We start from the raw sequence: 12,093 nt of genomic DNA on the forward strand, positions 1-12,093 counted from the left end.
AGGCGGCAGGTAAACTGGTCCGGCCCACCAGGGTGCTTACCTTGGCGAGCCGCGTGCCAGAGGGTGCCGACCCCTGACCTAGCACTTGCCCTTTTCAAAATGCCTTAGGACAGTGGTTTTCAACCTGTGAGCCACAGACCCCAGAGGGACCGCAGACTATGTCTAAGATTTGCCATCATTTGAAAATTTTTAAGGGCCTGCAAATGAAAAAAAGGTTGAAAAGCACTGCTTTAGGTTAGGACCTTGAACCAAACAGCCCCCCATTTGGGGTAGGTGAGTATCATCATCATCGCCCCCAGTTTACAGATGAGGAGATTGAGTCCCAGCTCGGTGATGCCGGGGGAAGGGCAGACAGATGCAGAGCTGGAAATGGAGCCAGTCCTAGCTCCCAGCCACCACAGGTGCTGCAACCAATGGGAAAATGCCAGGGCCAGTATGGTGGGGTCCCCTTACTCTAGCCCTCAAAGGGGCTCGCACCAGGTGGCGCCCCAGCTTCCCCCCCCGTGGAGACACCCCTGCTCGGTGCACTGGCCCTGGCGTGCAGAGCCGGGGGCCAGCCCCGAGCGCGCTGCGTGCGCTAGCGGGACCAGCCCGCGGTGCGTGCGCAGGGGCCCGGCGGCGACGGGAGCAGTTTGAAATTCGCTCCCTCGCGCGGGGCCGCCTGGCTCCGGCCGTGCCGCAGCAGATTGGCCCTCGCCGGCTCATTTGCATTGACGCCAATAAAGGCTGGAGGTCACCGCTCGCGGGTACTTGTATTGGCTCCGCCGCGCCGCCGCGGCTGTCAAACACCGGGGCAGAATTGCAAGGGGAAGCCTCGCAAGCGGGCAGCTTTGGAGGGCGGGGGGGGGGCGGGAAGGGGGGGCGGGGGGGGATTGCTGCTGAGCCGCATCAATAAGAACAGCATCCACAGGCACGGAGCAAGCAAAGGAGACGCCGAGGAGAGGCATTCCTCCTGCCCAGCCTCAGCTGCAGGGAGAGCAAATGCCTGGGAATTAAACCTCTCGCCATTTTAATGCATACCACGGAGATGGGACTCTAGGATAATTTTTTTTTTTTTAATGTGTGTGCAACGTTTTGCATCTTTTCTGTGACCACAAAACATGGAGGAGGCCCTTTGATGCCTCCGCCCGCGGAGTCGGCTCCTCTTCTGGATCTCAGCAGCCCCCCTCTGAGTTATGCAGTATTTTGGGTAGGGTTGCTCGTATTGTTGCCCACCCCCACCTTCCCCGATTCAACCTCTGAGCTTGCTCCCCCCCCCCCCCCCCGTGCCTCCCACCCAGCCGCCCCTTGCCAGGCTGGTGCAGTGCCGCCGGGAGCTCCGGCTGGCTCGCCCCGCGGCGGGAGCTGTGCCCGCGGCATGGAATGTTCTGCTGGATAGAACCCCCCTGTTTCCGAAGGGGGGAATCTTCCTTCCGAAGCCCTTGCCAAGAGGAGGCTAGCCTGTGAATGTCAATAGCCAGCCTGCGCGGCGGCGGCGGCGGCTGTTGGGAAGGAGGAGGACGGAGAGGAACATGAATCGGACGGGAGCGTGATCGAGGAACACCCTCTAGCTCAGGAGGGGAGGGGGGGTTTGATTCCCCCCCCTCCAAAAAAAAGAGAGAGCGAGCGAGGCAAGGCAACGAACAGGATCGGTTCTTGAGCTTGGTGAGCGGGATAAATCGACACGCAGCGCCTGGTGGGGGCTGTGGGAGACCAGGTGTGTGGGGGGAGAATCCCCCCCCCTCCTCCCGGCCCCAAGGTTAATTTGTAACCCTTTGCAAAGCCTAGTGGAAAATATTCGGTTCTGTGGGCTAGTGCTGAGAGGGAAATGTTCCAATGTTCAGGGCTCTGAGCGCTTAGTCCAAGGAGACGCTGGTGTGGCTGCCCCCCCCCCCTTTCCCCGGGCTGACAGAAAATCCTACCGCGATTTTGAGATGGCTTCGTTTGAAAGAGAGAACCGGTGAAAGCATGAACTCGGCCAGTTCTTGAACCCCCTCCCCGCCCCGCTGCTGAGCTTGAGCTCCAAGGAGCCCGGTTTCCTGGAGGAGGAAGAGAACACACGTTTCTGGGGGTGTAGAAAGGACCGATGACAATGCTCCCGAGCGTAGCGGAGAAGCAGGAAGGAGATTCAACCTGTTAACAAACAAACAAAAAAATTATAATAATAATCAAAGGGAAAAGACCCACTGGAAGGAGAAAACAAATTAGAAATAGTCCCAAAGTGGTCACAAAGCATGGGCTGTGCTCCAAGCATCCACATCTCTGACAGCAGGGTGGTTTATCACAGTAGCAAAGAGTCCGAGGAGTCCAATTCCCCTCACCAGACCAACACAACCATGTCTCAGCAACAGCAAGGCAACTCCGTCCCGGGATTATTCATTAAATCCTCCAACACATCCACTTATAAGGTGAGGACTAATTCCTCTAAGAAAGACAAGAGGGAGAACAGCCAGAGCATGGAGCCAGACACCCAGACCAGCAGATCCAGCTTGAAGGTAAAAAGAGTGCTAAACATACAAGCACTGTTTCTCTCAGAACAGGAGTTGGCTCCAGTGATTTGACCCAAGGAGGCTATCTGAGTAATAGATTGTGGGAAAGCTTTAATGGCTTGAGCAATTAGTTAGTTTATAAACTAATCAGTCTCATGAAACTACTGTGTCGATATTCCCAAACCTGTTTCTTTATTCCATGGGAAGAGTTTTTTGGTGTAGTGAAAAAGGAGAGCTGTTTAAATGTCCTTGTCAATCATTAGAGCAAGGCAAGCAGATAGGCCTCTGCATTCAGTCTATGGTGGGACACAGCTTGTGTGAGCCTGCGCTGCAACTAACATGTATTTACATCTGTTGTTATTGACTTATCAAATATTGCTCTTTGTGCTTGTCTTTTTGGGTGCAAAATACCAATGCCATATAAAACTGTCTGGTAGATGGGCTGGTCACTTTAAACCCTTTCTTCCCATCAGAAAGCTGGAACAAGAGTGACAGGAATTTTTGGATAGGGTTCTGATTTACATTTACCACTTGTTGACTTTGCTTGCTTTTCTAGACAAGGTATTTTGTAGAGTATTAGTGTGTGTATACTTACATATAGCATAATCCCAATGTGCCTCACAGAAAGGCACATACTGAAAAAATAAAGAAATTGTGATTTTTAAAAAAGGTAAAATAAGTTAGGAGAACTGAAGAATTGCATTTATATTTACTTTCTGTGAGTGGCATATATTTATTAAGTTGCTAATATAGTTTTTGTGGTTGAGTGTTTTCACTGTTTTTTGTAGAAATAAATAAGTACAAATGAAAAGACAAGTTATGGATGCACAGGAGCTATTATATAACATGGCTGATCCCTGGCTTACCGTGATATCTGTTAAGAGATACACATGCCGTAAATATAAGATATAGGTATGACATACAGGAAGGAACTAACAAAAGGTCACAACATTTTGCAGCTTACAATACCTATAATAATTTGTACAGTTTTCTGAACCTTTTACAATCTATATTAAGAATGTGTCTACGTTATTGATCGTGAACTACAGCAAATTGTTTCTGTGGTGTGGGTGATTCTCTTAAATTACTTTCCCCGAAATAGAACAATGTCACTTCATAGAGTTGAAAAAATGTGGGATGCAAGAAGAAACTATATAGGTAATAGGATGAATAACTAGAGCAATTATTTGCCAAATTAACATTTTTATTTATGTTCTAAATAAGACACAAGGAACTGAGCTATAAGGCTGCATACACACCAAGGCATGCTGATGAAATAATGGAAACTACAATAAAGAAATACAGGTTATTTATGTTGTCATCAGAACTCTGAGTTTTGTTTGGGTAGCTTTTATTTATTTTTTCTGATTTTCAAGTATATGCTTGAAGGATCTCACAGCATTTTAAACAAGAAAATCATATAATATTCACATTAAAGATGCCTTAGTCTTCTATGTGTTTACTCTGTTAAATAATATTGTCAGAGAATGCAGGGAAGAAGAAAACAGTTTTTTTGTTTGTTTTCAAGATGCTTGTGAATATATTGCTTGTTAGTGGGACGGGAACATCAGAGGTAACTCAGCTAGACATGCAGTTGATCTTAGTTCACAGTCATACTCCAATCTTGTTGAATTGTCTAGGTTTTTTCCACAAAAAGTCGTATTTCATAGCTGTGATGGTAGGTTCCCACTGACAACACTGCTGCAAAATGATTGTTTTTCCTTAATGGGAGTGGTTTTTTTGCAAGATCAATTTAATACTAAATGTGATTCCACCTCTCCACCTCCTGACTTTCTTGTTTAAAATCCTGTGCTATCCTTCAGATATGTTAAACAGCATAGAACTGTACTTTCTCTGCTGTTATTATTAGCCTGTATATTATCACATTTACTATCCTTGCTATATTAGTTTACAACTATGTTGTCACTGAAATTGTATTGTGTGTGAAACTGAATTGTACTATTGCTGTGTCACCTACTCTCAGTGATACAGTAAAGTTCTTTTACAAAGAAACGGAGCACAGGAAAATTGAGACATTGAAGCCAGTGGGAGGTTGGGAGCAGGATTTGGTGCAAGGTCATACAATCATACAGCTTTGAAGTTAGTAGGACTCTGGCCTGATGAGGAACTGTGGGAATGAGCATGGTACCACAAACCATTAAACATTTGCAAAGGGCTGAGAACCTTCTCTGAAGTACTTGGACACCTTCAGTGGCACTCAGCACTGTGCAGAACATGGTCAGCACCTCATGAGGTTGAGCCAATGATTATCATGTGATACGGTAGTTGGAACGCCTCTGATTTGTGTGTATAGCACAATTACCTGTCTGAGTGACGTTTTTTCTCTGTCTCTCAGCAATATTCACACCTGGGCCAGACTCTCCTCTGTTACATATGGAAGTCAGGAAAGTCACAGTTATACATAAGAACAAAATTTGGCCCACTGTGTGTGCATCATCTGTTTTCACTAGCGTTTATAGAAACATTTATGATGATGTAATCCCTTTCCTTGGACCAGTATATTGGTTATAATACATAAGATTTTCAAGTCAAAAAGCACCATACAAAAAAAACAACCAAATCCAAGCTGTAAAAGAAGTCTCTCTCTCTCTCTCTCTCTCTCTCTGTCCCCCCTGCTAACTGATACTGAGATTTATTCTATATCTATTCTAGAGTGTTGTCCGATATCCATTATGATCGGATGGCAGGGAATCACTAAATGTGAAATGTCTTCCCACTGTATTTTGTGATTCCCATCATCCATGAAATATGGCTACAAAGATTAACATTTCTTTCTTAATAAGGAAAAAAATCAAACCTTTTCCAAAGTAATCTTGCAGAATAGTTTGTGTAGTGTATGTAGGCATACATGTATGTAGCAATATCTATATCTGGCATATATGGTTGTGGTGATATCCATGTAATAAGCCAAGAAATCATATCATAAATGGCATTTGGTGGCCTCACTTGTCCCCATTAATCAAGACTCCCATGAGATGTTCTAACACTGCTAATCTCTGAGCAGCTTCAAATAAATGTCACATCTTAAAAAAATGAACCTGCCACAAAAATGTTTCCTTTTTGCCCCCCAAATACAGAATTTTCAATCCAAAATTACATTGGTCTGTAGGCAGGCTCTGCAATATTTAGCCCTGGAACAGTGGCAAGTTTAAGGTCTGATTATCACACAACCCATCCAAACTAGCAAATGGAACTTTATAGAATACTATTGGAAAGCACAAATTCCAAGGGTACCAATGGGATAGCACTTGCTTTTAGCCCCAAAAGGTCCCAAGATGTTAGGTTTTAAGGGGGAAGGGATAGCTCAGTGGTTTGAGCATTGGCCTGCTAAACCTAGGGTTGTAAGTTCAGTCCTGGAGGGGGCCACTTAGGGATCTGGGGCAAAAATCAGTACTTGGTCCTGCTAGTGAAGGCAGGGGTCTGGACTCAATGGCCCTTCAGGGTCCTTTCCAGTTCTATGAGATAGGTATATCCCCATAATTTATTTATTTTATTATAATTTAAGGCTGTGATACTTATACGTACATTTTAAATGTACCAATTGTATTTTTTTCTCTTCCTCAGAAGTTTATATAATTGGACTCATGGTACTAAAATACCTGGCTTTACAGAAAGGAGGATTTTTTAAAAATCCATATGTTTAAAAAAAACCCTCTCTAAAACATTGTTAATATATTTGCTCAGTTAAAAATGTGGCATAAGCAGAGCAAATGTTGATATGGTGTAAATGTTTAATTGGCACTTGTGTAGAATGACTTGCATAGCTTGCTCATGGCATTGCTCTTTGTGAGCAATATGCTGTCCCAACATTATGTCAATGAACCCTTGTACTTCACCATGCTCTCATGCATTCACTCTGTATTTCATGCCACAGTTAATTTACTTGTGTAATATTTTCTTTTTCTTGTATGGCTCTTCTTGACAAGGTGTATTTTCAACAATATACACACACCAAGGGGTGTGTTTGGAGAGTGGGCAGTAAACCAAAGGCTCTGACATTTTAAGGTAGAAGCAGGTCACGTTGTAAAAGGCTGTTTGATTTATCTGCTGGTTGGGGACTAACAGATGAAATCCAAGGCTTTAGAAACAGTAAGCATTCTTAGTTCAAAACCTGTTGAACTGTCCTTTCCTGGGTAGTTTAACAAACATGAAATAACATCTATAATAGTCCATTAATTAATGGCTCTGTAATACTACAATGTACACTGACTTTCTCATTTAATCAGATATAATTTGTATGTATTTAATCACATATGGAGACTACCATGCTCTGCTGCTCCTGCCCGGCTTGGGCTGGGCATTCCCTCCCCTGGGAACACATGGTGGGCTCTCCCTCTCTTTGAAACACCCACATGTAGTGTCCCCACTCCCACTGAGGCCATCCAACTCTCTTCTGATTCCTCTCTGCTCCTTCCAAAGCCAGTTCTCAATCATTCCCATGACAACCCTCCTCACCGTCATTTCCCTCCCACTTTCACTGACATCAGCCCTCCTGTATAGAGATCCTTGCTCCCACTGAGATGATCCTTCCCACGCTGAGACACTCTAACCTTTCTCGCTCCCTGCGGCTGCCAGACTCCCAGGCTGCCTTTTGATTCTGTTGTTGCAAAGGACAAACCCTTTCTTTGCCCGTGGACTGTGGATTCCTTTTGAGTTGATATGAAGCAAACTTAAATAACTAGGCCTTTGATGCGATGAGAAGTATGTTCAATTTTACTTCAGCCTTGCATGCTGAAATCAAAGTGTTTCTTTAGATTGCTATGATTTGATTTGATTTTGGTTTGAATAGAAGGTACAAGAGCACCAATTCAAAGAGCAGTCCTGAGGCCACTCACAATGTATAAATTGCTCTGCAGGGAGCTCTTTTTTTTTAATCATTCAGACTAGCCAATGGAACTACTACTCCCAATCCTTGCATAGGTCCCAGTCCTGCTCTTGCTGAAGTCAGTAGGAGTTTGACATAGAATAGGAACATACAAGACTTGCATCTCTGAACTTCAGTGCAGCTTCTTGTGTGGCGGAGTGGATAATGTTAACTCCACAATGATTCTTTTCAGCTTGTACCTTACTGACAGAAGTGAAACACTCTTTTCTCTCTGCCTCCTGCAGCCATGTCCCTCAGCCTCTCTGGCTGGAACTTTCTGTGTGTCAATCTCCTGCCAGTTTCAGGCTTTGTGGAAAGTTTCTTAGCTCTTTCTCTCCTTACACCTGTGTGTGTTGATGTGGAAAATGTTGAAAATAAACATTTATTTCCATTCTCTTTGCAGTATGCCATTTTGCTTAACATACTGTGCCTGTTGTTTTCTTAAAATCTTAGTTAACAGAGGGATGTGTAAACATATTTGGATAAATCCACAGTAAGAAACATCCTAGTGATACAATACACTTGCTCACACTGTTTTTTAACCTTGCCCCAAACCCCAAATTCATCAGAAAATTAATTATATAGTATCTTTCCCTCTCTCTCCCTCCCTCGCTCCCCTGTATTGTATGGTATGAAATTATAGTTCAAGGCACCGGTCTCCTTAGTATTTAAGGAGTCAACAGTTCAGTTTTTAAAATTTGAAGTGATAAGCACAAGTAGTAAATAATGATCATTGCTGTGAAACAGTCCCACCAGATGTAGATACTTGCTCCTGGATCATGTTCAATGACAACATTATTGCACACTCTAAATAAGAAAAAGCTTACAAACAGTATGACTATGAAGGGCATATTGTTTCCAGCTTTTTATGTAACCAAATATTTTTTTAAATGTTGCTCATAGCTCATTTGAAGCTATTCTATTTAGAAACCATTTTGCTTCCATATGTTGCTTATGTTTTTAATATCCACTCTTCTTGTTCAAGTAATTATCCATATTCAGAAACAAAGTCAGAACCTTATAGCATTACTGACTGCAATTTTTATGATATTCCGAACAGGAGTATAATAATAATACTTTACACTTCTAAAGTATTGTGCAGCTGGGGGCAGGGAGGAGAAGGGGCCATTTCTTCAGTGCTAAGGACTATTTACCTGAGTAAGGGCTGTATAATTGGCCCCATTAACAACAATAATGAAGTGCCTGGATCCTGCACTTTTCGTGGGCTCAAAAATCCCATTGACTTCAAAATTGGGCCTCGGATAGGAAATAAACATAATGAATAGAGAAACACAAAGCCCTTATTTGCATCCAAAGAAAAATGGAAGAAACCTAAAGCAAATATGATAGATGAGCAGATTGATTTCTAAACAGAATTATTTCATAGAAATGTTTCATAAGGCATCAGTCTGTCGTCTGTCCCTCCCACCCCATCCCACCTTTTTTTGAAGATGATCTAGTACTATGTACTTAATAGAGTCAAATTGTAAACATATTTGCTAAATATAGGTGGAGTTAAAAGGTTGATAGTAAAGTTTAGAAGAGTGTTCATTAAATGTGATTTCTTGTTATCTGTCCAACTTTGAATTTTCTGTCTGAATTGCAGCCAGTGCTTTATAGGCCAAATTCATCCATAACTTTAATGGAGTTTGACCGGGGATTAATTTGCCTCTATGACCTTCTGTATGTAACTATCTCTGGTGTAAAATAATTAGATATCATGGTTTAACCATAACTGAAACTGGTAAGGGTGACAAGATGCATACTGACCTTTTAAATATGTATTACTAAATAGTCTGACCACTCAATAGGAAAGACACTGATTTTTTTCCCCCCTAAAGGCACCCAAGGAAGTTATACACCCAAATCCTCTTGACTTTCAGTGATATTTGGGCACCTAACTTCCTTAGGATCCTTTTGAAAATGCCCGCCTGAAAGCACAGTAAATTATGTTGATAGGGTCATTACAGTGTAGGGGATGAAATTAAACAGTGAAGTCTCTGATGTCTGCATTCTTCCAGCTCATCCCCTTCTGCTGTGGGCTGAGCTGTTGACCCTGAATCAAACTCCCAGGCCCTTTTCTCCTCTTCCTTGTAAAATCTGTAAATATGTCACTCAACATTCCATAAAAGTTTAGTGTTTTATAAACCAGTAGTTGCAGCTTCCACATGTATGTATGCCTTTCTGGAGAAAGGAAAAGTGTTAGAAAGTGACTTTTAAAATTCATTGAAATTACATCATGCTCATTATTCTCCCGCTTCAGTGTGGTTTACAAATTAATTTGAAATTCTTCTTTTTAAATAATGTTTTTAACATTGTATGTCTGTCTGTCTGTATTGATACCTTTTCAACATCTAAAGACTGACAATGTGATGAGCTTCCCTTAACAAAGCAAAATATTTTGGAACAAATTGTTGTAGGATTATCAAGCTTTAAAGGCAGTATTTGGGATAAAATGATGTTGCCAATTTAAAAAACAACAACAGAACCCCTGATCTTCCATGTATGGACCCAAGGGATGCACTGGAGGATCTCAATGTTGGACTGGGTCCAGAGAAAATATTTATTTGTTTTAGTTAATTACATTGTGGCCAATTTTTATTTATTAGCTTGTACATCTTAAAGACCCTTTGTGGCGTTTTAGCTACTCAGCTCCTATTGGGCCTGATCCTGTTCCCACCAAAGCCAATGAGAGTTCTGGAACTGACGTCAATAGGATCAAGTCCATTAATTTTAATGGCTGTCATTTGGCTATTAGACCCTGAATTTGGATTTTGGTTTCTTGTGTACATGTGAGAAAGATGAACTACAAAAGATTCTTGTCCCCTGAATTGGATTTGTGCCCTTTTTCATGTGTGAGAATTTGCTTGGTTTGTTCTTTAGAAATATCAGGAAGCTTTCTTTTCCCCTACTTTTATTGAAGGAACTCCTGGGTGTCTTGGAGCATGGCTTGTTTCCTTTCATATTTTAGTGGCAGGGGTAGAGGGTACTGAATCTCTAACAAATATTTTTTTTTCTTCAAAATGTCAGTGATTGAAATTAAATGGGTGTTAACAAAAATAAATGAAGTTATTTTTTAAACACTCTGAGTAAAAATCTTTTCCCCATTCAGTTACTCAACTTTCACTTTCAGCTGTTGAGGGCCTATTTTTGCTTTTGCAGGTCACCTTTATTGTTGCAGGACCTGATACTTCGAAGTGCTAAGCATTTCCTGTTAGCTGCAGAGCATTCTCAACTCCTGTTCACATAGTGGGAGCTGAGGACCAAAGCAGGGTTAATATTAGCTCTTACATGACGAGCCTGGCTATAGTGTCCTCACACTGCCCCAGCACATGGGGCAAAAAATCTGTTAGGGTAGTGTGGCAGCATATGAGTTAATAAACCACCTGGTCCCAGGCCCTGCCCTCCCTACCTGGAGAAGTGTAAACTTCAGAGTTTATGGAGGTATGGGGAACAGTCCACAAGCCCACACCCTGCCTGGGTGCTCCTCTTCCCATGTTTCAGAGTAGCAGCCGTGTTAGTCTGTATCCGCAAAAAGAACAGGAGTACTTGTGGCACCTTAGAGACTAACAAATTTATTAGAGCATAAGCTTTCGTGGGCTACAACCCACTTCTTCGGAGAGGCAGCTTAATTTGACCCCTAAAAATTAGGGTGACACATTTTTGCTGGCTTAACAATCATCCAATTGTTCAGATGTATATTTCATTTCTGTATGAATTTATCAGTTGTACATTTCAAGTAAGTTTTTTGTTTGTTGGTATTTTGAGCTATATATAAATTGATAACTTTAAGCTGCTTTGATTTAAGTTAAGTTTTATTGTCTGTTCTTTGGTTAATAAGGAGGGGAATTCACTCTTTTAATACAAACAAAATAATTATCACTTTCATTTTAAAGTTTCCTGGAAAACTTGCATTTTATGTACTTGGAAAGTTCAAACCTTTTGAAGGAACAAATATTTTTTTTTTATACATTAAACATTTTATAAAGTGGAATGAAGTGATTTCTGATGGGGGTGGGTGGAACAAGGCAGCCTTGAAATCACTTCATTGTTTGTTAGATTTCCCAGTTTCCTAAATAAATTTGTACAAAGAAAACACAGAATCACTGGGCAAATATAAAAGAATGACATCTTCTACTTCCCATTGTTTTTAACTTTGAGTTAGCAGTGACCTTTAACTCCCTACTGGGATGCAGTGGAAACTTTATGAGGCCCTATTTTACTTGCCACTAGAAGACAATGTATTTTTAATGTTGCATATTTGCCATAACTTTCTATCTTTAACTTTGGTCTGTATCATGCTTAATAAAATTCCATCAGAGAAATAGACTTAAAAAGGACATTGCAACATAAACCTAGTTTATAAGAATTTTATTTGGGAAAAGCCATGCTTATGCTTTGTTTTTAAAAAGCAAAACAAAAGAACTCCAATTTGCCTTGGATATCATCTTTCCTATATTAAGCAGCAGATAGGGTAGTTGCCTCATCATTGAGAACACTTGTACCAAATACCAGATACTCTCCTTTTCTGACACTTCTCAGCAGTAGCACAGAATTTCCAAATGTATGGCTTTAGTTTCAAATTTCTAAATCAGGGGTGGGCAAACTTTTGGGCCACATCTGGGTATGGAAATTGTATTGGGGTTGGGGTGCAGGAGGGGGTGAGGGCTCTGGGGTGGGACCAGAAATGCGGAGTTCAGGGTACAGGAGGGGGCACCAGACTGGGGTAGGGGGTTAGGG

The 12,093-nt window shown here is 42.0% G+C and overlaps 1 protein-coding gene across 1 annotated transcript in view; it reads left to right on the forward strand.

Moving 5' to 3' along the window:
- The first annotated feature begins 1,869 nt into the window (after positions 1-1,869).
- The window catches only part of LOC112103444 (high affinity cAMP-specific and IBMX-insensitive 3',5'-cyclic phosphodiesterase 8A), a 181,360-nt gene continuing 171,136 nt past the window's right edge, over positions 1,870-12,093 (forward strand). Inside the window, exon 1 of the mRNA XM_029910749.1 lies at positions 1,870-2,474. Coding sequence (XP_029766609.1) covers positions 2,214-2,474 — 261 coding nt within the window. The 5' untranslated portion in view covers positions 1,870-2,213. The remainder of the gene's footprint in view (positions 2,475-12,093) is intronic.

The sequence above is a fragment of the Terrapene carolina genome, unplaced genomic scaffold (genome assembly GCF_002925995.2).
Source record: "Terrapene carolina triunguis isolate 2854851 unplaced genomic scaffold, T_m_triunguis-2.0 Scaffold67, whole genome shotgun sequence".
NCBI classification, from domain to species: Eukaryota; Metazoa; Chordata; order Testudines; family Emydidae; genus Terrapene; species Terrapene triunguis.